Source organism: Numida meleagris, chromosome 9 (genome assembly GCF_002078875.1).
Source record: "Numida meleagris isolate 19003 breed g44 Domestic line chromosome 9, NumMel1.0, whole genome shotgun sequence".
NCBI classification, from domain to species: Eukaryota; Metazoa; Chordata; class Aves; order Galliformes; family Numididae; genus Numida; species Numida meleagris.
This window is the reverse complement of record NC_034417.1, coordinates 7,048,264-7,075,889: the sequence shown is the minus strand read 5'-3', so window position 1 is coordinate 7,075,889 and position 27,626 is coordinate 7,048,264. Positions and strand designations below refer to the sequence as shown.

General features: G+C 35.7%; 1 protein-coding gene across 12 annotated transcripts in view; it reads right to left on the bottom strand.

The window, feature by feature from the left end:
* The window catches only part of ZNF280D (zinc finger protein 280D), a 54,887-nt gene that overhangs the window by 8,906 nt on the left and 18,355 nt on the right, over nucleotides 1-27,626 (bottom strand). For 7 of the 12 annotated variants that reach the window (XR_002441779.1, XM_021407212.1, XM_021407217.1 and 4 more), the window contains 11 exons: nucleotides 23,502-23,611; nucleotides 21,741-21,970; nucleotides 20,084-20,241; nucleotides 19,541-19,641; nucleotides 19,271-19,417; nucleotides 18,560-18,694; nucleotides 16,840-17,078; nucleotides 15,554-15,694; nucleotides 13,252-13,314; nucleotides 12,508-12,626; nucleotides 12,284-12,320 (listed from right to left, as the gene is read on the bottom strand). Coding sequence is in view for 8 of the 12 variants with exons in the window: in XM_021407212.1 (XP_021262887.1) it covers nucleotides 12,284-12,320; nucleotides 12,508-12,626; nucleotides 13,252-13,314; nucleotides 15,554-15,694; nucleotides 16,840-17,078; nucleotides 18,560-18,694; nucleotides 19,271-19,417; nucleotides 19,541-19,641; nucleotides 20,084-20,241; nucleotides 21,741-21,970; nucleotides 23,502-23,611 (1,480 nt within the window). In the remaining 4 variants the exon portion in view is untranslated. Of the gene's footprint in view, nucleotides 1-4,021; nucleotides 4,068-9,470; nucleotides 9,569-12,283; nucleotides 12,321-12,507; nucleotides 12,627-13,251; nucleotides 13,315-15,553; nucleotides 15,695-16,839; nucleotides 17,079-18,559; nucleotides 18,695-19,270; nucleotides 19,418-19,540; nucleotides 19,642-20,083; nucleotides 20,242-21,740; nucleotides 21,971-23,501; nucleotides 23,612-27,626 lie in introns of all 12 variants that reach the window. The other 5 variants (XR_002441780.1, XM_021407218.1, XM_021407220.1 and 2 more) reach the window with 2 other exon arrangements.

The following is a 27,626-nucleotide window of genomic DNA, read 5'->3' as shown; positions in this document are numbered from 1 at the left end:
GGTATGCGCATGAAGACCCTTAGTTTGCGGACTGTACTTACAGGTAACAAAATCAGTACTATGGCTGCATTTACTTTGGTACATCACTTTGGTATGAATAAACAGCACGGTTTTGAGGCAAATTCCTAACTGCTCCTACACATTGGTTTGGTTTACAAAACTGTTCTGGTGTATGCAATCTAGATTTCTTTTTGGAGAAACTGAACTACAAGCTCTGATCCATGAGCATGCCAAACACGCTCAAACTCCCAAGAGTTCTCAAGAATCCAACCAACAGGAAACACAAGTTTACATATTAAATTTATCCTTTTAATCATAAAGATAGGCTAATGTAATACATAGCATTCAATGATAATGACTTAGCTGTAGTTTAAGGATGGAGTTAGATTCTAATACCTGAACCACTTACTCTCAATTCTTCAGCATTGTAAGTGAAAATAAAATTCTAATTATTTGGTACTCTGGGTATGACTGAAGAAAGGTAAAGGAGAACCCTTTCTAAGAAGAATAATGACCTACAGAGAGAAACTGAAAGCACACGATTGCTTTTTTATTTACTTTTTTAAAAAGGGTACTACAAACGTACTTAAAACAACTGCAGTTGTGTTTTGACCAAGCTTTTAAAGGTTAAATTTGCATCAAAATTGTTGAAGACTGCTAACTGGAGTAAGATACTTCAGGCCATGGAATCTAGAGTAGTAATGTACATATACAAATATATGTAAAGTCTGCCCACACTGTGTGCCCAAAGCCATGTAAGATTTCAGTTATTTTCCCAGAGAGACATTAAAAACCCGCAATTATTATTTTCCATAGATCTGTAGTTGTTACATCTACTCAACAAAATGAATTTCCATGAATTAACGTTTACTGCAATACGTTACAATTGTTTCCCATTTTCCCTTTCAACACTGTTAATTCATGCACAATAATACAAAAAAAAATTTAACACTGCGTACAATTTATTATGAACTTTGACAAATTCGTAGGTTAAGCACTGCTAGGAATGTTTTGACATTTAGAATCTAAATTCTGTGTCTTGTTGAGTACATTATGACTGCCATTCAAAAGTTTTTGTCATAGAAAATACACATTATGAAAATATTTTAATATTTTCATCCAATTACCTGAGAAATAACACAGCGTGTATTATTTTATGTAATTGAATTTCAAGATGCAGCTAATTATTCTATTACCTTTCATGTGTTGGTGTTTCTGTTTTTCCTTCAGATAAACTAGGTCTTGAAATTTTCTGCAATAATTAATGATATTTTATTTCTATCCATGACCAATTGATTACAATAAAGTTGCAGCGACAAATTCACACTGACATTCCCATACATCTACTAAGAACCAGAGATTGAATATTAATACAGATGTTTGCAAAATCTTGCAGATTAAGGGGAAAACAAAAAAACAAAACTTTAAAGCAATTCTTGTAGCCTTTTTCATACATGCAATTGTAATTACACCTCACTGAATAGGATCTGGTGAACCAAGTCCTGACAGCATTTTATTTGGAAGGTAAAAACAAACAAAAAAAAACCCAGAACAACTAATTTGACCAAATTTGTTTTGGTAAAAAGCCAACGGAAAAACGAGAAAGAGAAAATTGAGGTTAGCGTATTTAAGCATTACAGCATTCTTGCCCTACAGCTGTCTTTAAGTTAATTATAAAAAAGATTCTTACCAGAATGCTCAACACAGGAGAAACCTGAGTCGATTGTAATGCATCCATCCAATGAAATAATTTTTGAACTCTGAACAACACAATCAGATTTCTCTCTTTTTTTTTTTTTTTTTTTTTAAGAGTAGAAAACATAAATGTTTGAAAAATTGCCGGTGAGAAATGGTCAAAGCAATCTTCTAGAAACTTCTCCTGTATTATAGGGCATTCTGTCCATTTATTATCTTACTCTCATTAAGGAAATTATATATGCTTAAGCGGCAAAATTAAGAAACTTGGTTTTTGTCTGAGTGTAACTAAGTGAATTCTGGTTTTATAATAAAGGAGGTTTTTGTACAGAAATACAAGCACCTCAATCAGTTGTACCACAAATTCTTAAGATATTTTGAAGATGCATAAGTAGTATTATATACTGTTCATATATTTCTCTCCACAGAGGTGGTACATTTTGCTTCAGTTGAGACCAAATCATGCAGCAAATACCTTGAAGGTGGATGGTCAAGCTAAGCTTATGCTATCTTCTAGAAGAGCCTCTGCTATGTTTCTATCACACTTCGTGGTCTTCCTGTCATACCACCCCCACAGCCATAAAATCCATACTAAGTGTCAACGGTTTACGGGCGTTAGGCCCGATTCCGTGACAAAGGGGACGGGGGACCCATGGGCCCACGTCCCGGGAAAAGGGGGAAGGGGAAAAGGGTAGGGAGATGGCCCTGAGAGCAAAGGACAGCGGCAACAATCTGAGGAGAAACAAACTAATTTACTAAATAAGATATCGGAATGCAAAACAACACACTATAATACAATATAATTACAATTTAAGCTGATAAATCCAATACAGAGAGAGAGAATGTCCCAAAATCAAGGTAGGCCTTACTCTACTACCGACGATAAGACGGCTGGAGAGCAAGGTGCTGCCAAGACGAGAGACGGTGGAAAAAGGGACAAGGTCTCGTGATCTGCAAGTTTTTATACTGCGAGCTTTTATCTTTTCCCTCCGGCTGGAAAATGGTAACAGAGGAGCAAAGTGCCGTGGGGAATGTAGTAGTTCTTCTCTTCTGAGAACCAGGTACATTCACTACATGATGTTATGATGTGGAGTACCAATAACCGAAAATCATAAAACCATGACACTAAGAAACACTTTCCAGCTTCAAATTATTGCACTCTACATGTCTTTCACCACTGCCATGTTTTGCAAAGTATGGATCTACACTGCTTTAACTGGTCTACTAGAGAACCTTCTTCTCCAGCCACCATCTTCCTCTGCTCTCTCTGAGCCCTTCCACTCAACAGTGGAATTACACAGAAAGGAAGATTTCTTGACTTACCTCTCTAAATCTCATACGCTACATTTAAATAATTGAATTCAACCATTCACATTTTTGGTTCTTCAGCACCCAGTAACCAGAGGTTCCACGTGGCCGAAATCACAGTGAAAGGCAATTCACATTTCTGACAAGTCTTAGTTTAGACTCTGAGTAAAGACTTAGAACTAAAACCAACACAGCTATTTTGTCTGTATTCTCCATACAGTCAGAAGGGCTATGTTTTTTTTCCTTTTTTTTCTTTTTGTATTTTTAAATGAAAACTAAAATTATGAAACACCATTTAGTGAAGCAGAATATACAAATTCCAGATCTTCTCTAATTCTTAAACATGTAATAGTCCCCACTGAAACTGTAGGGAATGCATTCTAAACATTGTATGTAAAGAAAAAGTGTGAAAAAGATGGAAAAGTAAAAAAAAACAAAGAAAACATGCCTACAGTGATAATGGAATTTATGTATAGAAAAGATGCTACTACTCATGCTTTAGAATCCTTTCGCTTATAACACCACTGAATGAAGATGGACAGGCTTATCAGATTGCTATGTAATAGTACAGATGCTTAGAAAGAAAGCCATTCAGGCCTCAAGAGGCATTTTCAAAGATTTTCCTCCTTAAAGGAATACAAATAAGTAAAGAAGTTAAAATTTGGAATCAGTATCTAGCCAGATCTCAGGTTATATTTCAGGTCAATTTTGAGGCTCCCCGAAGATGAAGAGATATATGTAAGACAATTAAACCATTCCTTCTTTGGCTTCTGACATACAAATCAACCAATCAGACTGACTACAAATTGGGAATGCTTCTGTGGCTGACCTAATAAAAGTGTCCCATCACTGTAGTTGTAAAACACAGAAAGCAGTTTTTTTAGCACTATACATATCTTCTGAACTCCGTGAAGCAGGAGGATATATAAATTTGAAATAGAATTGTACTATGTCTTCAGATTATTTATGAAGTTCAGAGATACTGTTTACACCGTGTGGAGAAAAGAAAGGACGTTACCTCCAACTTAGCTTCTTTCTCTCTAATGGAGATTTCAGTCTTTAACCTAGTGGATAATGAATTGAGATTCAATATTTTCAATACTGTATGGTTAAAACAGAGACAAGAAGGATGAAGATACTTACAGCAACTAAGAAAGTAACTTGGTAATTTGAAATCAATTTTAAAAGTTTATACTTAATTTTGAGCTTAAATGTACTTCAGAGTTCTAGAAGAACATTTAAGGATTTTAAAATATATTACTGGCTATAGAGAAACCATGAGATAGACTTCTGTGTAACCCGTTCCAGTTATTTCATCTCATGAAAAACAGTGATCAGCAGCCTTCAGATTGCTACTGGTACTTCTATTCTAGCACTACAACAAGAATAATCCCCTTACCATAAAGGCCTTTTAAACAATAATTCAAGTATTTAAGACCTGAAATGACAAATTTGCTCAAATGTATTTTTTAAAAGTACACAAAAAATACATTCTGGTCAACAACACATTTATTTAAAATATCTACCATAACTCAACTACTCGGGACAAAGTTGTGCTTTACTTGAGGGCAATTGTGAAACATTGCAACTGACCTCCAACTACAACTTGGAGGAAACACTTCCGTCAAAACATAGGCTCAGTCTGTGCATTAGACGAGTTATAAATAATTTAAATCTATTGACTTTTGAAACCACATTAATTAAACAGCTTATCACAGTATCACTAACATTGATTCTCTGCGTTTATAAAAGAAAATGCTACCGTAGAGATAGCAAGAGGTAAATCTCCTACAAAACCTTGTTAAGTCATCAGTTCTAATATAAAAGCTAAGCTTTCAAAAGTTTCCTATAAAAAAAACCAGTACAAACACCTTAAAATTGCTTATATCTGTATCTTCTTTGTTGATGTTGCATTAAAGGCAAATTTATTCTGCTGGAGTATGGTGCTGTCTGTTATATTTAAATAATGTTATTAATCATAAATTAAATGATTCATGATCTTACTGAGCCTTAATGGCTGTCTGCAGGGTACAACACATTTGACAGAAGAAACAGCTTCATCCACTTAAATTTTTTGAAAATGTATACTAATACTAGGTTGATATGCAACCACATCTGTTTTCGTAAATTAAAAAAATAGTGCTAAAAGCAGGTCCTTTCAAGAATTTTAGTTTTAAGAATTTTAGCACACTCTTCCAGCACACCATGACAGTTTCTAGTAACATTAACGTTCTAGCAGGTAAACAGTTTGGACTGTGGTATAAACAGCTATTTTTTTTATTATTATTACATCTTAATTTGCAACAAACCATGGCAGAAGTAACTAGGAAAAAATACTCTTTTATAATAACTGGTATTTTAGCATGGTAACAATGCTCATCTAATAAACAGGAAGAAAAACTGTCAGGGTATATCAACACATTTTTTGGGCTAGGGATTTGAAATACTCCGAAGTGTTTAATCATGAGTAGCAATATCAGTAGAAAATAATGCACCACGAGATATTTAGCTTAACTTCAGTTTTAATATTTCTATGCAAGGGTTTAAACAAAGGTTTGAAATTGCAATTTGTCTAAAACCAATCACTAATCACTCTTGAAAGGTCAGAACAACCTAGACAAACCAGACATTAAAGGATAAAACATACTGTTCTTGTTGAATGAGTAAAGCTAAGTTTTGACATAAAAATTAAACAGCTATGAACTGAATCCAATACCTATCGTTTTAAATATCTTATAAACGTGCAGGATAGATTATACTGTTTTGAAAGTAAACAAGATGAATAAGATTTTGTGATAACCATCTCCTGGTTAATACAGTTCAACTTGGATTACTGATACATATTCTCAACCTTGCTTCTATTTCAGAGTAGGTTTTGGAATGCAACTCTTTGTAATTCATAGTTAGCAATAGTTTCGTAAGTGGATACTGAACCAGAGAAGACAGTCACACTATGATGTTATGTTCCTAACACTTTTATGATAAGAAACCTTAAATCTTTGGGTCCAATAGTTCAGTTTCCGAAGAGTTCTAACTCATGTAGTTTTCGAAAAGCAACATAGGCAAATTACTTTCTTAATTAACTGGAGCTACAGTACTTCTGCGCATAACCTTATGACAATAAAACAAAAATTGTGACCTTCCCTGGTAAATACAGCCTGTTGGCCCACAATTTTGAAATCTCTCTACAACTCCCAAAAGATTCTTTACTGTACATAAACTTCCAGTTAAGAACAGCAAAAAGCAACCCCTAATTGTCAAACTCCTCAATAAAAATTCAGACAAAATGTAAAATCTGAAGGAAAATTTTCAGGTTGACTGAGATACTTATTAGGAAGTACTGACTACAAAACCAAAGAGACTCAGGCTTCAACTACAGAATAAAAGCTGGCTTATTAAAAGCATTCCTTTAGATGCTTTAAATCTGAATCCAGGTTGATCTGAAACTTCGTTTTATACACAAGGAGACTTGTTGGGCTAATGGAACAGATTTGGAGTCAATGAAACAAGCAAATGTTTAGATGCATGGTCCAAACACAAAACTATTATTTCTGAAATTCACGCAGTCTCAGCTTTGCTTGCCTTCACATTATTAAATGTATGTATATTTGTGCACACACAGAGCTTAAATCATGAATAACTCTTCCCAGGGATCTGCCATGTTTCCCCTACAGTCGTATAGTTGCTTCCGTAACATATTTAGGTTAAGCAGTACTGAAAAACAGCTGGAATCTTTCAAACATCCCTTTCCTGTCCCTTCCTAAGCAGAAGTAACCTTTTCTAGGACAAACAGCTCCAGCTAACATCTTTGTATTAACTAAATGGCTTAAGGTACTTTCCAGCTACTCAGCTCAATCATATCCAAGAACTATGAACAAATTCTCTGCAACCGAAGAATGGAAGAGTCTTCGCCTTGTTTTTTTTTTGTTTGTTTGTTTGTTTTGTTTGGGGGTATATTTAAACAGCAAGCAACAAAACCCATACGCTTTTTATTAGAAAATACTTTAAATAACTTTAAATAGGGCAAGGGATTCAATAAAGCTCAATTTTCCCTTACTACTCCACACAAAAAATTTACTTTGAAGAAATGGGACTATGTAATGGTATGCATGAATGCACAGTTAGAAGAAAAAGGTGCTTCCATGTTAAGGCATTTAACACTGGTAATGAATGAATGGAAAAGGAAAGATGGTAATGTTCATATTACTTGATACTGTCCCCAGTTTCTCACTTGTAAAATGGGTTAGCAATGGATACAGCTACAAATTAACTTACTATAATTATGAATAAGTGTAATTAAATACAAAGTTGAAAAGTTACAAATATTTTCATCTCCCCTAAAGCCTGAAACAAACTTTCACTTTCTTGTAAGAAAGACTTTCAAAACAAAGGTAGCACAGAATCTGCTAATTAAGCAGGGCTGTTCAGCAGCTACGTTCTTTTAAGAACCTACAGTTCAGAAACACGCAGGCCCCTAAAAATAACAAAAAGGAGACAAAGTACATGTAAACAGAATCTTAACTCTTTGATCATAAGCTAAAACTGTTTGTACTGTGCATATTCATGCTTTGTCTTTGCAGACATGGTCCAATATGCTGCATTATTCATATAAGTTGGTAACAATTAGGACTATCAGGGATAGTAAAGCACAAGTCAAGCAGCTTTATCTACATGATTTAGTACTGTTTTTATAATACAAGTTTTCCACATAAGTAACTTTTCCAAACTTAATGCAAATGGAAACATGATGGCACGATACAACCTGTTTCTACATAAACTGTTTTGCTACCCTTACTTACTTACACAAGGCTAGTAAATCTGTAGGAAACTTACAAATGTTTTAACTAGACATTTTTAAACTAATTTCCGTAGCAAAGCTGTAAAAGAACCAAATGATAACTTTCCAAATCATCTAACTACAAACTGAAGTATCAATCCAGTATAATTTGCAGTAAATTCTTAGAGAAAAATTTTCAAAGCCATAATCATACTCTGATTTTGGTTGCTGACAGAAACCTGAATGCAAGTGAAATATCACAGATTCAGCTTCATCAGGATGTTCATAATGAAAACATGATCCCACTTATTGAATGTTATTGTGTCGAAACAGAAACAAGTCCTGTAAGAAAAACTTATAGTACACAGCTGATGATTGAAATTGAACAACAGCATGTGGGACAGAACACACTTTCTGTCAGAATAAAAGAAGCAAAAAGAACAAGACTTAAGAGTACTGACTGTGTAGATGCTCATTCACAAAATAAGCGTAAAAGACAATGGATGACATGATCTTTGCTGTTACCAGCAACAACACAGTGGCTGCAAAAGCTCAATCAAAATTGTTGCTGTTTCCATATGAAAAGGGAAGAGGAGAAAAATATCAGTCAAAACAGATTAATTTTGTAGAGTTTGATTATGCAGAAAAAGCAAGCGTTGCAAATCAAGAACAGTTTGTGTTTATCAGATCGTTCATCAGATCTCTCATAACCAGGAAGAGATAACAGTGACTGACCACAGAGTAAGATTATCTATTAAGTTGCTCGGAAGCTGGTAACTTTGAGGTTCAGCCAAGAAATATATCCACTGTAAGCAGGAGGCTGAGTTTGGAGGAATGCTAGATGTTCATCATGACAAAACGAAAGCTCATCATATATTCAGACATCTTGTTGATGGATAAACTTGCCACAGATTATCCAGAACTACTGATGAAATCAGAAGCAGTGAAATCAAAATTGGCAGATGTCTTAGCAGCTTGAGTAGAGCATCTTTGAAGATGAGAGATGATACCAAAAGAACAAGGTATGAATGAACCGTGGCTGCTGCATTCTCAGAATCAAGGCTCAGTACATCTGCTTCCATCATATGCTTTCCTCCTATAGTATTCAGGAGCAAAAAGAAGCTTAGCCACTAAAGTAAAGCTAATAAATTCCTTTGGCCAAGATTCAGTTTACGCAGTTACATGTGATACAAGTCTTCCAAAGCATATTTACCACTGCATACTGTAAAGACACTGGCAGATAAAATGCAACTTTATTATTAAACAGATCAAGACTTGTACGTTTTAGTGAATACCTAAAGAGAATGACAAATCCCTCGACTTTCAAAAGCAAAGATCAAGTTCAGAACAAAATGGGCTTTGGTGCTATTAAGTATACGCCCTCATTTATACACTATTCTAGCTTTGGATGATACTGACAGACTCAAGGGGACAATGACCAGCAAAGAAACACTATATCACAAAAATGAAATTACTGGTAAGCCTTTCTTCCATGGATTATAGCCCCCAAAAGCTGTAAATTAATGCTGCAAAGCAGAGAACAATAACACAGAAGAGCCTTCGCCAGACTGCAGTAATGAGAGAAAAGACCAGACCTGCTGCCTAAAAGATGTAAAAAGAGAATACCCCACAGCTTCAATGCATGAAGAAAAAAGAAAAGGTCTGGTCAGATGCTTGTTCGCTTACATACCAAAATAATCCCAAGCTCGACTGGGTTCAATTTGCTGCTCCACAATGATGTATCAGTGAGCCAAAGCAGCATAGGATACCTGCTCACTTTCAACTCTCCTGCAACAAAAATGTCTACTGTCAGTTCATTTAAAAATATGTTAATGTTGCGCAAAGCAGAGAGCAGAACATTAGAAGAGTACTGGAATAGTTATCAAGCCTTATTCCCTCAGCACAAGGTGGATCACCAAACAACAAAACAAGGCAACTTTTGTAAAGGAGCAATTTTAAAAGAAAATCCTGCTGGAACATCTCCAGCTAGGTTATCTGTACTACTAATGACAGAATCTTGGTCCTAAGACAAGTCTCATCAATACTAAACAGAGCTTGTAGAACATGTCTGGTCATTAGCAATAAAGATGAGTTTTGTAACACATACAGCCAGTCTTATAGACCACAGAAGATAACAAGGTCTGAATGGTGCAAGAGAAGATCCAAAACCATCCAAGAGTCTGTGAGTCACTGTGGCCAATGTTGCAGAAATCCATAAACAAGCCACACCTCACAAAATTACAGGTCCAAGAATGAGAAGGTACATTCACAGATCACAGAGAAACTACGTGGTGAAAGTTATAAGTATTGTCTACAGGCACCTCTTCTTGCAAAACTAAACACAGAGCACAATGAAGATAAATATTTGGGCGTACTCTGTACTGCAAATAATGAATACAAGGTCTGCTACAGAGATGCACTTATGCTATGAGATTCAGCAATTAAATTCTTGTCCAAAGTATCAGCGAATTCTTACATGGAAAAGGACAAGATTCATGATATTAACAAGGTCTATGAACATGGTAGTTTTGTTTTTTTTTTAAATAAGAGGTTATATCACCTCATGTAGAACCAGTAAATAACCTAACAGCAAAATCAGGGCTCTCAAAAATAACATCTATATCCATCTATCCTAATGCAAGACACTAACAGCTTGCGGAAACAAACCTGTACATATTCTTGACTGTTCTTCAAATCTACTCCTTCAGTGCTCACCCACTTGTTTCTGCATAATAGATATTCTGCATAGCCAACATTCTTAAGGTATTTTTGTATGACAGCTCTGCAATATTTTCAAGATAACAAGATACTCGTGCAGTACTGACAATAGCCTGCCACAGATACACATCTCTACCCATCATACACCTGTAACCTTTCCTCACCTACAGTCCAACAGATATAAATTCCAAACACATACATACAGCTACTAAAGTTGCATCACAGCTCAACACTTACTTTTCCATTGTTTGAGTTTCACTGAAATTCAAACTGTTAAAGAACACAAGCCACCCTGGATTAATGAAGGGAATATACAGCTCTCTCTCTTAAGTGACTTTTCCTAGTATTTGGTCAGATTTTAATGTTCAGGACTCCAGAAACAGCAATTTCATTCCTTCTTAAAAGTTTTTTTGGAATGATTTCCCAAACCTCCTTCCCGTCTTCTCCTTACAAAACAACTTCAATTCTTTTTAATAATGTCTGTTATCCGTCTTATCAAACCACAAGTTCTGTTCAACTTTATCACATGCTAAGCAGTTACTACTAGAGGTTTGAAGTTCATAGCATACTTCTTGTGCTATTATTACTCATAACCAAATAAATGTATTTCCATGTTTGGATCAGATGAGAGATTATTCCAGCATGTCCTCTTACTGGCCACTTCATTAGAAAATAAAAGTTCCAAGAAAATTATATAGACATGTATATAAGAAAACTATAAACAGAAAGTAATGAAATCGTAGAACACTTGGGGTTGGAAAAGACCTTTTAAGGTCATCTAACTCCAACCTAGCTGGCACGAATATGACATCTTTCACTACATCAGAAATCACCTATTGGGAATACTTTCAACTCAGCGAAGACTGCTCTCTCTCTGTTGGAGAAGTCCTCATCATGCATGAGAATCTCTAAACTCTTTTAGAATCCTACTATAGGTTATACGGACTCAATGACACCTTGCTGTTAAATCTGGGTTAAACTATTTTCTTCCACCTTCAGAAAACTTCCTTCTTTGCAGTACAATCGACATCTTTATTCCTGCATTCAAATGAGGTTTAGAGAGAACTCAAATGTTTGTTTCAACTGGCACACCTCTGAACCTTCAGGTAAGGCATAAACAGGTTTACAAACTACATCATAAAGCCTCAGGTACTGTTCTGGTATAAACAAGGAGGGGCTTGGCATATTTGAGTCTTCAAATATTAAAAAAAAAAACCACAAATCCTATAAACATGGCCTCCACAATATCGCAGGGTTTTTTTTTCAAATACTTAAACTGAAAGCCAAAATTTCCATATTAATTTTTCTTTTCAAATTTTTCTTTGCATTTAAAAAATTAATTAGACATTAATTAGTATACCTTTGTCAAATAAATGAAATTACCTGGAAAATAATTTCTAAACAATGTATCCTACATCCAATAAAGGTTGGGTTTTTTTTGTATTTATATCAACATTGCGTAAAGAACATGAAACACTAATTTAATATTGCTAATATTAAAACTGACTTGAATTAACAGTCTCTCTAGGCCTAGACTTAGAAGTTAGGACCAAGAAATTCTAATACTGCAAGAACTGCTTGTTTTATGACTTAGGCAATTACTTTATCTCCCCCCTTCTTGCAATTCTGGACACAGTCAAGAGCAAAAACACGTTAAGTATACATTCCATACATTTTCAGTTCTAATGAATTTGGAAGAAATCAAAGTTCAAAGTACAATTTTTGGCCATCTGTCACTGAATTGATAGGAAAAAAAGAAATAGCGAGTGGTAAAACAAAACTTACTCAGATACTTGTTCAGCAGTTGGTAAATCTACAGAAACTGAAAATAAGAATAAAGGATTAAGTCAAAAATACTTCAAAAACATGGAAATACACAACTACTCATTTTCAAATCTATGCACATTGACATCATAATGTAATAAAAAAAAAGACTACCATAACAGACAGACATCCTCATGGGAGTACTTGTACATGTACTATATAAAAAAAAAACCACATATACTCACCATTCTCTATAATAACTTGACAAGCATGAGTGTGGCTTTCACTCAGATGTGTGGCCATCCTATCTAAGCCAGAACCATCAGTCAGAAAATCACAGTTAAGACATACTACAGTCACACCTCTAGAGGAGAGAAAGTAAAAAGTATGTGTAAATGCAACATGGCTGTGAAAACAGCTTTAACTTACAGCTACTGCACAGACTGGGAAAAAAAAAGAAAAAAACACCTTCTTCTGCAGTTTTAGATGAGGTGACTCACAAAAGCTGTAACTAGCATGTGGAAATTCCAGTCACTGACCAGACAACTCCATGCTGAATATAGTACAAAGAATAAAACTTCAGACACAATTTGAGTTCCTTGTTTTTTCTATCTCCCTCTCCTTTCAGACTTTGCACGTTATCACAGAAACACAGAATCATAGAATGGCATGGGTTGGAAGGGACCTCAAGGATCATCAAGCTCCAACCTCTCTGCCGCAGGCAGGGCCACCAACCTCCCCAATATTAGACAATTGGAAAATTAAGCTATGGAAATCTTTATTAAAAAAGCCCTGAGAAAGAAGTCAACAAAAGTGGACCAAAAAAAAGTCTGTCACAAAAGAGAACGCTGCTAGTAGAAGACATAACATTTTCATTTCTCTGCTTTGTGGAAGCCTAGAAATTCAAGAGACTCTAATTTCTTTTAGGCAATCAAGTCGCTATCATAAAGTAAAAACAATGATCTAAAACTGAATAAAAGCTGAATTACCGTAGCTCTTCTGAATGCTTCTTGTATATCCAAAATCTTTTACTTGGACGAGCACTGTGAAAACTAAAAAAAAAAAAATAATCATAATTTAATCCGGCTTTCTTGAGTATATTACTCCACATATTCCCTACATACTACACACGGTACTGAAATTTGCTTTTGACAAGGCAAGAAAACACAGTGTTCAACTACTGACCTGCATTATTCTAAAAAACTGATTTGATGAAATTGTACATGCTTGTGAGTCTCATCTCCAGTTCAAAACACTGCTAAAAGAAAACTCCACATCGCTGCGCTGAAGAGCAGAAGAAAGAAACAACCTCAGGAACACCAAGCATTTCTACTTCCGAGCTCTCTATTAAGGAGCTTGGGAGGGTCAAGACTTAGGTTTTTTGGCACAGTACTGCATGAGTATAGTTTGCTTCCATCAGCAGTTTAGGTCTCGAAGCACCATGCTGAAGTTACCCCGTAAAAGCTATACTGTGAAGAAGTTTTACTCAACACAATCTTCCTCAAGAGTCAGATTAACAACTGAAACTTTAGACAACTAAGTTATCTCACATGCAGTTCAGCACGTGCCAACATAATATATTCCCAGTACTGAAGAAAGAACAAGCAACCAAGTACAGATACTGCTACTGCAGAAACACACAGCCTTCTTCCACACCACTTCTTGCTCCTCGGGTGATGATAGCTGCAAGAGGTCTAAGTAAGGGGACAGCTGAGACAGGGCATCGAGGAGTTAAAGGACAAAAGACTAGCTGTTTTGCAGCACGGTTGAACTGGACAACAGCAGGAACAGTTTAAATTAGATTCCCTTCTCCTATTCTGGAATAAGCCTTTTTTTCTTGTATGATCACAATGAGGTAGATTAATTTTTATTATTTGTTAAGCATGCAACCCATGGGTTATCCGTAGGGAAGTTTGTAAACTATTTCATACAAGAACACTGACATTAATGTGACTAGGACAACACACAAAAGATATACAAAAAACGTACGAATCATACATTTAAGTATTCACAGAATCAAAGAATTGTAGGGGCTGGAAGGGACCTCTAGAGTCCGAACCCCCTGACAAAGCAGGCTCCCTAGATCAGTTGCACAGGTAGGCATCCAGGCGGGTCCTGAACATCTCCAGAGGAGAATCCCACAGCCTCTCTCTAGGCAGCCTGTTCCAGTGCTCCGTCACCCTCACTGTGAAGTTCTTACACACATTTGCGTGGAACTTCCTATGCTTCAGTTTGTGGCCATTTCCCCTTGTCCTATCGCCATGCACCGCTGAAAAGAGTTTGGCCTCGTCCCTTTGCCTCCCGCACCTTAGATATTTATAAACATTAATGAGATCCTCTCTGAATCTTCTTTTCTCAAGGTTGAACAGACCCAGGTTCCTCAGCCTTTCCTAATAAGAGAGATGCTCCAGGCCATTTATCATCTTTGTGGCCCGCGGCAGGACTCTTTCCAGGAGATCCCTGTCCTTTTTTGTACCGGGGAGCCCAGAACTGGACACAATACTCAAGGTGAGGCCTCACCAGGGCAGAGTAGAGTATTCTACATTTCAAATACATCAAGGCATTTTAAACATAAATATTTTAAAAGACAACTGCATTCTGGTTGGTTTTTTTGCCATAATACATTTGACCTGTTAAAGGCACAGGATTAACAAGTAGGTTTTCGAAAAATTTTTTTATACTCAGTGCCAAGTGATTTATGTCTATTTATTGCATATGATGCTCCCATTGCTCAGAAAACTTGGATGCTGTTTTCTTAACAGGCTTTTTTCTTTTTTTGTTACATCTGTCATCACTAATACCCTAAACTGTCTTACCGCAGCAAACCTCATACAAGATCAGATGTTGCTGTTTTCACAGATGATCAAAGTAGTATCCATTTGGTTAGGCTATTTGAGACACCCTTTATACGGTACTCTGAGCATGGATTTCATTAATGATAGCAGTGGCTTTATATGTTCAGCACTTGTGCAAAACAGATGAGGTCTTAAATATGAAACTCAGGGAATATGCAACAATTAACCATTATTTGTTAAGTCTGGCTGAAATGATAGTGAAAGATCCCACAGAAATTGTGAAGCAAAGACAGAATGCTGCCTGAACACTTAGGTTTTTAAGGTACAAGAACACTGGGTTTAGGTCCTCATTAGAAGTGAAAATCCAACATATACATGTCCCTGTTAGTCCTATGTCACAATCCAAAATTCAGTTAATTTTAACACACGCTCCATACAATTTATATGAACTTTAAAAATATATGATAATTCAATAAAAATTTTATAGAATTCTTACCTCATCATGTGATTCACATAGGCTTTGCTACAGCTAGTATTGTATCTGCATAAGCTACAATGGACATACGCAGGAAAGTGGCTTGCAAAATCTTTTATTTCTGAGTAACACTCAATGCATTTGTGAGCTCCCAAACGACACCTAACAGTAATACGGAAAAGTTCGCAGTTAACATCACCGCCTTAGGACAACATAACCATTCCAAACTTTTTGCTTTACATCTGTAAAAAGCTTGCCTACATTAGAGGAAAAAAAAGACGAACTTAAAAATTTATCAGATAAATATTTATTATAGGTTATAACAGTAGACATGTCTGTTTTTTCTTGAATTATTGTCATTACAGCTTTTACTTTTTTATTAAGGTCAGTGTAAGCATCTGTTATTGAGCATTTCTGGAAACAAGTTACTGCAGGTGAGAACCTCCAACTTCAGCTGCTGCTGTTGTCCTTCTGTACGTGAAAAGAATTTCAAAGAAATGCTTCATTCACACAATGAGCACAAACGCATATGGATTTCCCATTGTCCAATATTCTCTGAAAGCTTTGAAATAACTACAGATGAAGATCGTAATCCTGCTCTTATCTAATTTTGCTGGTCATTTTTACACATTTCAAACAGCTAAATTCTGAGTGTTAGCATCTTACTGACAGGGAGACACCCATAATCTCTTTGACAGAGAATCACTAATTCATGTTAACCAATTAAATTATATTCTAGTCCATAAAAGACCCATTGAATTATTAAAGAACCGTCAAAACCATTAAATTGTAAATATAAGGAGAGCATTCTCCCCACAGCTTGCTTTTATCTTATTGACTCTCTTGATAGTTTCCCAAATTAAGGTACCAGACCTTTAACCTTTCAAATAACAGGTTCAAGTAACACTTTAGAAACTAAAGGAGGAAAACATTTTTCTCTCCATTAAGGTTACAAAAAACAGACAGAGTCCATTCACAGGTCATTTTTCAACATAAATCTGCCTGGTGCAACAGAATTTCAGTAACTGTGAACTCTGTGCAGAGAAAAAAAATCTAAATTTAGAATTGAAAATTTGCCAGAACATCTGTTTTTCCATCATGAAGTCCATCACCAACAAAATTATGAAGAAAGTACATGTAGAATTATAATCACAGTATCAACACGTGGAAAGTCCGAGTCTTCTTCTGCAAAACTGAGTTGTCAAATATTCTATATTGCAGGATTGTAAGTTATTGAAAAATAATTAAATGATCGGATACTTATATTCAAAGCACACTTCAGTGTATTTTTAATGTTCATATTTTACCTTAGATTATGCAATGCTGTATTTGTAACCTTTTTTTTTTTGCTGCTGCTGTTGGTCCATGCATTTTGCTTCTTCAGTGTAGCTGTTGGTTTTGATCTTGCTTTTGATTTGTTTGAATTAGATCTGCTATGATTTCTAGCGGTCGTGTTCTTAGCTTTAGGTGATAACTGAAACGTGGATGTGCTTGTGCTAACTGAAGATCCTGACTGAAGAGATCCAAAAGATGCTCGAATAGTAACCTACAAGTACGAAATTAAAAGTTTTTCTGTTTAGATTTAAGCTGTTTAAGTTCCCATTTCCATTTTTCTCAAAGTTTTAGTCACTTTAGGACAGAAGTGACTATCTTGCATAGCGTACGAAATCCTCCTCAGTAAATATGGTTTTGAAAAATATGTTATACTGTTGTCTAGAGTAAACCTAAACTCAGTGGTCTCTAGCTGCGTAAAAAGCTCTTGTTTTGGTGGAAATGATTAGCCATGACAAAAAACACCACACACTCTTCAGACCTGCAACTGTCTATATCCTTCTCTTAAAACCAGTAAAGTAGCTATGGAAAAGAAACAGATGGGTCAGATCAATTAGCCATGTTCAGAAGAACATCAAACAAATCTATCAATTCCTGTATTAAACTAAACCTCTGTGTATTGTTGCCTCATGATTAGTCAAGCTACTTCAGGTAATTTTTGCTCTTCATCCTAGACCCCTCAGGGACACGTTCTGGCTTCTGAATTACACTTCTTGCCCCTACTTACAGATGCTTACAGCTTAGAAGCAGCTCAGCTTTCAAGTCTTGTTCCAAGCTCTTCAGTTTTACCATGTACACTCTGTCAAGGCCTCTTTAACACCAAAATTTTAACACAAAGTAAGCTAAGCTTTTACTAATTCCAAAGACTCCAAAACTTCTAAAATATTGAAGTGACATCACAGAATCCAGAATCAGAATCAGTGCTTTAAGTTCTACCAAGCAACACAACCTCAACTTCGGACATTTTCCTCACGAAATATAATACAGTGATTCTAGAAAAAATTAACTGTGAGTAGTTAATTAAAATGTTCATTTTATTATTCAATTCAAGTGAAAGGAAATAAATCTTCACAATTCATTAAAAGACTGTAGGAAAAAAGTTCTGAAACCTACAGGGAAGTTGTTCCTTCCCAAGAAATGGACTTAACACTAAATATTCTAAGTGGAACCACGTTTACATCACAACACACTTACTGTAGGGTTCCTCTCCTCATCCATTGAAATGCAGAAGCTAAAAAGACATTGTATACACAGTTGTAAGTGCATAACGCCTATGGAAAATCATCTTGCACTCCACCTGAATTTTGCTACTATTTTCCACATGAGAAATCTTTCATAAGAAATTATGCTAACACTGCAGATCAACACCCACACTATCTGCTTTCCTCCTAACACAGGAGATGATATATGCGAAGGGACAAATTAACCAACAGCTCAAGAAGGTAGCACTGACTGTACTACCAGCACATACATACATGGAAGAATGTGACAGGGCAACAATACAGATCAACTGGTGGAAGCCGTGAACTGTTGCTAACACTTGTTTTTAAGAGGAAATGAGATTTTTGTTTTAGAGGTAACAAAAATTTCTTTGCTATGGAAAAGAAAGGAGAGAAGTACTCTTTCTATTCCAATACCTTCTCTGCCAATACATTTTTTTTTCCCCACTTGCTCCCTCTATTTTTCTTCACTTACCTTTGTTCCAGGAGGCAATCCTTCTAACTGTTTAGGTTTTCTAAATGTTCGGTGATGCTGAGTCTTGTGATCCATTTTTTCTTTGCAAGTCAGAAACTGCAGTCTACACTTAGTGCAACGGTATATTCCTTTTTTCTTGAAAAAAAGGAAGCCAGTCTAGAGTAAGCAGGAACGTCACGAAAAACAAAAAACAAAACTCTAGCCCTATTTTGTCTCAATATTTTGTCCCAATTTTGTCCCCTTTTTAAAAATCAACCTGACAAACTCTTAGTATTGTACAAGGTCAAGACACTCTTTACAGGTGTAAAGCAGTGTTGTTACTGAGAAAGAATCAGGTTACCAGTTACAGTAAGACAACACAGTAATTCACATTCTTTTCTCTACTTGAATCTGTAAAGGCCTCGCTAGTAAACTCCAAAAAAAAAAAAAGCAGAACATTTGACTATGATCTAATGAAGCAAAGAAGTAGCAGAAAGATTCTTTAAAGAATATCCAGAGATTTTTGAGCAGGAAACTCCTGTCATATAAAAACATGACAAAGTCTTAACACCTCACTTAAAAACTTCTCACAATAAGCAGTTCTAGGTCTTCATATTTTATTGACTGTTTTTATCCATTAACAACCATAAAATCAGTTACACTATTTTATTTTTTTAGTAAGAGATTCATGATATTTTGTGTTTTTCTCGCATTAAGAAAGTATCTGCTTACCTGATGCCTCATGTAATGATGCATATATGGCGCTCCAATTTTAATTACTTTGAGGCAAAATGGACATAGCAAATGTTTTGTATTTTCATGAACTGTTCTGAAATGTGTTTCTACATCTGAAAAAGCTGAGGATCTGTAGTTGCATACCTAAAACAAGAAATTTTACTTGTTAAAGTTTTATAAAAAGTAAAGACAGACGGGGCGTGTATGTTGGGAGGTGGGTGGAGAGGGTGTAGGTAATGTAAGTACAAAACAGTCACTCCGAAATACCTGGCAAACATACGGCATTTCACCTGGCTTATGATTGTCCTTCATATGTTGCAAAAGAACTTGCTCTGTTTCAAAGGATAATTCACAGATCTTACAAATAGCTAGGAAAAGTGAAAAGCAAGAAAAAAAAACATTAGTTTGGGGTCACAATTCAATCAATTGTAATACATAAGTATATGTGAACTGTATAAATCTATAAAGGGGAAACAATCTAATGATCTTCCAACTCTTCAGATGAAACTCTTTACAACTTCAGGAAGCCAGGAAGGGGAGGTCTTTAAACAGCATGAACTCTTGAAATCAAGTTTGCTATAAAAAAAAACAAACCAAGAAAAATACCCTCCAACTTAAAAAATACTTTTTCCAGATACATTGCTCTGACAGAAGCTGAATGACTGCCCAGCTTTTGCTTACAACTCTCCAGATTATTGCTCTTGAAGTACAATGGCTTTATTCTGAATTTACGAACCAGCAAAAGAGAAGTCAAAAAATATTTAAAATTTTAGGTTACAGAAAGGATCAGTGCGATATAATCCAACTTACTAGAAGACTCGTAAGGTGTGTGTGTACTTTCAATGTGGCACTGCAGCTGGAATGGGGTGGGAAACTGACGGTAACAGTGCTGGCAGGTGGTGTGGCTTTCCCAGCTTTCACTGCTCTGCTTCTCAAGCTCTAAATGATGTTTCATGTGGTTCATAAACCTTAAAATGATAGTGAACAGGTGAAAAAAATATATATTTAGACAGTACGCATCACATATCACATGCAAAATGCAAAGGAACCCTTAAAAACATTATTCTGAAAGCACTTTCTCGATTTGAAGAAATTAGAGGAGTAAATATTCAGAAGCATGCCAGCCACTCAGACCTCACCACCACCGGTGTTCTCACATCCGCACCGTGAATCACAACTGCAGCTCTGCTGAAAGCTAGTAAGTACTAAGACCATATCTTCAAGTAAGACATTCATAGCTTTATCCGGAAACACCTCTCTACAAAACTGAGAGCATTTCAAGAGCTTTCTTTTTTATAAGTGTTTAGCTCTGACGATGACTTACGAAAGACATTTACCAAGGAATTACACAGTGCAGATAACAACCAAAAGACTATCAGAAACTTGGTGGTAGATCACTACAGAAAGTCACCATATTTTCCTTGTTAGTATATCCATCTGTCTGCAAAAGTCTAAGCTGAACTTATCACAGTGTTGGCAGGTCAGTTATTTGCGGAGCTGTAAGTTGTCACAAGGGCAGGTTAGCTGCATAACCCACTACTGTTAACTTAATAAACCACTCTATTTTGAATGGGTTTCAGTTTGAGAAGAAAGGTCCAAATAACTTCCACTAGAAGTAGAGAGAATATATGTATTTATTTTGTCCACCATAAATGGTTTAAAGTATAGAAAATACCCTGGAATAGAAATTCTTAAGTAACAGAAGAATGTATTTAATACTGAAAAAAAATAAACTCTGCTTAAATATGAAATACTGGCACTTTCGCCTATACAGATACTTAATCATTAACAGCAAGTTTAACATTCAGAATTAAAAGAAACTTTTGTTCAAAAACATGGGTTTGACGTTAGCATGAGGCTGTTCATTTTGACTTGCAGACTATGCCCTTGAAAGAACAGCCCATTTTTCAGTTTTACGTTCTGCTACTTCAGCTTCCCCTAAAGAATGCATGTGAAAAAGGAGAATGACCTTAACTTCCGAATGAACAATGACACGAATTGGTCTACCTATTAAAACAGCTTACTGAAGCTTTTTGTAGCACTTGGAAGTAAAATTACTCCATCAAAATAACAGTTGTTACATAAGTAAACGACCAACTATTAGTCACTGTGAATCCCTAAAGAGAAACAACACATCTACTGACATCACTATCAATCAGGATGGTAAATTGTACAATGCTTTGTTATTGCCCTTTCCAACCCCTAAGTCCTGTGACTGCTCTCATTAGAGCTACACCATTTTCATTAGACACCTCTAAAATTTGTTCACTAATCTATAAATAAGTTAAAGCTACTGATAAGCACCCATCGTAAAAAGTAATTCAATTTCTGTTCAATTATCCAGTTTTAGTAGTTTGCAAGAAACAAAAAAAACCCTTTCCATTCCAAATACACAAATTTCAAATGCATGAAATTAACTCATGTGGGCTGTAAACTATTAAAAAATTAAGGAAGTGAGTTCAAATACCTTATATTATTTTTAAGAACTTTCAGACAGCTGAAGCACTTAAATGTTGTATGAGTCTTCTGCTCCTGTTGTACCTGTTGGGTATCACCTTCATGTTTCCCATAATAGAAATCGTTAACTAACATAATCAATTTTCCTTTCTCATATTCAGTAGTCTTGCTTGTTGTGCTTGAACATTCTGTTTGTACCACTCCCAGAAAAAAGTCATTAACCAGATCTGGACAACAATACTAGATGGAAAGGGGGAGAAAAAGAGACAGAGACAAAAGGTATCAGACTCTCTTAAACTCCATCAATGAAAACAGCATCTTAAAACTGCCTGCTAATTAGAGCTACATGCAAAGCTCCTTTTCAATTCTGTGACACACTGACTCAAACTTTAATAACAAGAAAGAAAAGAAGTTTTTATGCATGTATTTTGCTGACAAGCATAAGTTTATTGAGGAATTCATATAAGAATTTTTTTTTTACTTCCTTAGAGAGGACATTTATTGCAAACTGCAAGTTTTTTTCCAGCTTTACTGAAAAATTTAGAAATTCTATATCACACAGTAGACATGTCATTTGTATTCACCTAAAAGAGTAGATAATGAATGCTTACCCCAATAGCTGTACTACAAAGCTTAATGCTTTAAAAACATGGAGTATCTCATATAGGATATGCTATCAAGTTTCCAGCAGTGAACAACACCAGAATGCTCATCTCCTGCTAGGAAACAGGTCTTATTGTGCATTACCTACTTTCTGTAACGGTAAGCAGTTCATTTTCTGGTGTAGAAATCTAAGTCAGTATGCTTTTTGTAAATGGCAATTTAACTAAAGAAAAATAAGTAAAGCTGGTTTTTTTTGTCATCCATGGCTTTTTCATTCATCTAAGGCACCGAGTGCAAAAGCAATTCTTTACAAAAAATTATTAGAGATAGAGAAGATAACATTTCTTAATTGTGTTTTGAAGCTAAACAGGACACTAGTTATCATTTATCTTAAATCCTTCAAACTACAATGGTTTGTGTTAACAGCAATTGAGAGCATCAAAATTTTCTATTCCAACATAATTCATACTGCTTTTTGCATGAGTTATTCATTGCATGCAAAGACATTTGTGCTCTCTCTGAAATGGAACACATATGCCAGAGAACTGTGCTAATCTCTGCCATGTTTTTTTTTTTTTTCCTCCAAAAACAGCATTTTCCAGGAAACAATGTTTCTGGAAATAGTGACAAGTAGGTTTCATAAAGAATAACTGATGCACAGTTTACAAAAGTTTTGTTTATCACTTTAAGTATGAATTACAAATTAACTTTTTCCCCTCAGAAAACTTTTTTTTTTTTTTTAAGTTACCAGATGATATAGAAAGGAAAAGTTAAGTTTACAAGGTTATCTTTGCCTTAGTAGTCACCTGCCACAGATGAGGGTCAACAGGCTGCTACAAGCAGTACTAGTGGGCCAACTAGCATTGCTACTACAGGCAATTACCTTCATCAAATTCACCTGTTATCTGGCCAAAGGTTCAAAAAGCCACAGCTGTGGGAGAGAACTCACAGAGGCCGCACGTGTGCCTCATCTCATGGGAAAAATAATGCCCGAAGCAGCAAGACTTAGGGCTCTACATCTTCATTCTTTATCTCTGACTTTACCATACTTTAGCCACACCCAATCAGAGACAGAAGCCAGACTATCTCCAAATTGAAACGTGGCACTTTTTCCATAACCAGAAGCCCACATAAGTTTATAATGTTCATCATCCTCAAATTATTATACCTTCATATGATTTTTTAGAGGATCCATAAGATTGAAATGAATATTGCACTTTGGACAAGCCCGTGGAAAAGGCCCTCCATTCTTCATGTTGCTTGATGCAATATTTGTATCTGTAAAACACATTCCAAAATCAGAACTGGCAATCAGAGTAACTGATTTATTAGTTTATTCTAGCAAAACATACTATTTGAAATGAAACTGCAACTGATGTGTCTGTAGTGACCAAACACAAGATTTGATAACCATCTTTTAACTAAAATTATTTTTCCCAATATCACTTTGAGTTTGTTCTGTTTGACATACACTTCTACAAAATCTTAGTAAGCACAGAAAAATGGGAGGTGATGAGAACGCAACAGAGACAAAGCATTAATTCTGTCCCTCCCGCTTACCCCCAAAACAAGACAGATTTTGTGATGTTTTCAAGAGCTTTAAATTCTTCAAGAAGCGCACAGAACAACTTTTATGCCAGGACCTAGTCATCATCATACAGAGATAAGAGAACTGTTTTTGAAAGTAATTTCACCACCTGGTTCTCAATAATGAGACTATTTCTCTCTGGCAGTCGCTACAACCTAGGCCTGTTCAGATGCATCACTCCTATTGAACAAATGTGCCTTTGGAGAACAAATCCTCTAAATAACTACTCCCAGGAATGGATGCAAGTAAAGAATAGTGCTCTTACCAGTGTAAATTAATAACTTTCACACAAAGTAAAAGAGAAATAAAACCAAAAACTGTCTCATTATCTTTAACGTTAATGAGTAAACCCAATCTTCTAGTTTTCTCCAAAGTGCAAAAAAGCACTGGTGAGAGCTACTTTTTCAGATGAAGGTCTCTTGCATACACAAGTCATTCACAGATCCGGAGAACACCACGCAGACTAAGCAGGTTAAAAAAGATTAAACTAAGAAAAAGTACAGGTAATATCTCAACTTCAGGGTCAAATGTACTCTGCCAGGGCTATGAAAAAATGTAATAAAAAGCCAAACACAGATACATTCACCTTATAGCAAAATAAGTATGGGTTAAGAGATGAGTACACAACAGCCTTACACACCTTGGCAGAAAAATAATACTGCACAGTCCACAAGGTAGACATGGATCAAGCAGTACTTTTCCAAGAGAATAATGTTACTGCTAAGAATCATAATTAAGGAGGTAATCCTTCATGTGAGTGGATGACCGTGCACGAGATGTACTGCAAAGCAGCGTTGCAAGCCCTTAGTATTAAAGTTTGTAAAACACTTTGACAAGTTTGCTGAGGGCAAACTAAGTTGGAAAGTTCTGCAGCAAAACCTAGTGTTCTGTAGTGCCTCAGTTCTGAGACACATTAAATTTGTAAGCAATTATGAAACTTCTTAGAGATGAACTCATAAAAATCAAGTTCTCAGTACATATGATCTAGTTCTTCATTCCTGAATACAGACAAGAGCCTCTGGTTATCTTTTGTACATTTTAGGCTGCAATGCACTGTTTTACCTAATGCATGGAGGAGGAAACATTTCCATCAATATTTCATCTTATAGTCACTCTGCTGTTTGCTGGGAAGGAGCCTAACAGTAGAACAGCTGCAAACAAGACATGTAAAAACAAATATGAAATGATTCCATACAATAGAATCACTCTGTATGTAGCTTCTCGTTTTAGTGTTACAGGAGAAAATATGTGGCTGGAAATACCTCAAAGTCGAGAATAAATCCTGATCTTTTATGATCAGCTGGAAAGCACTTTTTGGCTGAGAAGGAAACATGCTTGATTATTAATATGCTGAGACAGCCTAACTACCTCTTTTCTTGAATGGAAGGTTATTCAAAGAGCAGCCTCAAACTTCAATCCTCCTCCTCCTTTTCTACTAGTATTTTAAACTGTATCAAAATCATCACTGCAAAGTAAGGATGGAAACTGCAAAAAAAACCTTTGCAATAGATAGTCCAAGTAGCAGGATCACAAAATTTAGGAGGAACGTGTACAGGTGTTTTTGTCTTGGCTCCCACTCAAAGCAATACAGCAGTTAAGATTTCCCTAACACAGTAAACCATACAGAAGTTAACAAAACTATATCCAACTCAATTTTCTGAGACCAGTTGAGAAAAGAATAAAAGCCAAGACATACGGCCCCCTCCCTGAAAACTAGCAAACCATACTATGCCCAGTTGAATTTCTTTGGCCTCCTGTTTACATCTCCACTAGCGCTAATCTGATAGGTTCACAACAATAAAGTTAAAACTAACCAGCTGGTTTCTGCAGTGCCCGCTATTTGGAACGACTTAGGCCATTCTGATGAAAAGGTCTCTCATGAACTGCTTCTGTTCAAGCTAATTTAATTTAACTCTGAAAAACATTTTTCATTTTGCATGTAAAATAATACCTAAGATGAAAATAGCATTATCATTTCCAACAAGTGATCACAGTACGCCCATTTGCCCTTTTCTGAAAATAAGTCAATTCAGTGTTTGTTTGCAATATTTTTAAGAAAAAAGTCCCTAAAAATAGTTCTAAAATGCAGAGGTTTAGTGCCTAATAAACTGGCCCTTAAATATTTGACTTCATCTTGTCTTGAAACCAACAGCTAGACTGGGGAATCATCCACTCAATGTAATCTCGATGCAGTGATCAACCTTCAAATAGACCTGAAGCACCATGTCAGCACATCTGAGGTAGCAGCACAGGTCTTGTTTGTCACCATACCATAATCACAGACCGCTAACAGCTTTAACACTATGTATGATAAGGTATGCACTTGCAGAAAAGTAGTCCAAGACACAGATCTCCCCCTCCCAACTGTGTTCCAATAACTTCTTTGGTTCTAATTAGGAACTGAACTATTATCTTTAGGAACTTTCTCAATGATCACAGATAACTTGTGTTACATAAAAGCATTTAAACAACTTTTAAGAAAACAACCTTCTGCTCCGCCTCTAAGTTGTTTTTATTCAGTGATAACTATCTACACCTAGCAAACTGTCTCTCTGTTCAATCCTCAGATTGGGCAGGTAGAGGCAGATTCCCAGCAGGAAACGCTGATGTTTGAGCATCTGGAGACTTACCACATTATGCCTCATATGTAGGAAAACATAACTCTCTTGTTATATTTTTCAATTTCTTTACTTGACCACAAAAAGCTTTCATACAGCTGTTATAACTTCTGCATTCTTCTGCTTCACTGAGTCCAACTCAGCACAAGGCCACCAACCCATAACAGGCATGAATGCTACACATTTAATTATGTATAGCTGGGTAGTAAGGGACAGGGATAAAACAGTCTTTTTCAAGAATCTTCAGTAAAATATTTCGGTTTACTACAGAAACCCTGATTTCAAGAGAAAAAAAACCCTTACATGCTAACAAAATTGGTAATAATTTCTATTACAAAAAAAACACAAAACCTTCATCTCTCTGTGATGCTTAAAAATTTCTGAAGATTATTTTTTATAGTAAGCTATAAAGTAAGCATTCTTACTTTGGTTTATACACCTCTGATCTAATATATTTCCTCTTTCAGAAAAGTTGTAACAATATGAGGAGATCACAGATCCAACTGAATTTGAATTTTGCTGTTTGCTCAGAAAAAATATCTATTTCAAGGTGTTTTTGGAAAATAAAATTATTTTAAGTATTACTTAGTATTTAACTGGTATAAAACAGGTCCTGTTTTGATTGATTTGTCGTATCAAGTGACTCTGGTCTTATACACTGACACAAAAATTCCTCAGATCATGGATGTTTCAGACTAGTTGTTGAATGCAACAGACCACACAGCTGAATCTGTCAGACCTTCACCTCATGCTACTACTGAAAGCTTTTGTAAGTATTTTGTAGCTATTATGAAACACTTTACTATTGCCATACACATTATATCATTGAATATGATACCTAGAATTACTGCAAGAAAGAGCCAAAGAACAGCAAAAGACAGTAAAAAAAGTAACTCAGAGTACAGGCAGCATACATACTCCAGTAACAATCACTTAAAATTAACAGTGTAGGGATATGATAGCCAGATTTTCTCAGGCCTCTAGTAACTCATCCCTTAACAACACTTTTCACTAATCTAGAGCTACAAACATATATATATATATATATACACACACACTTAACTCAACTTTTGAATACTGCATCTGT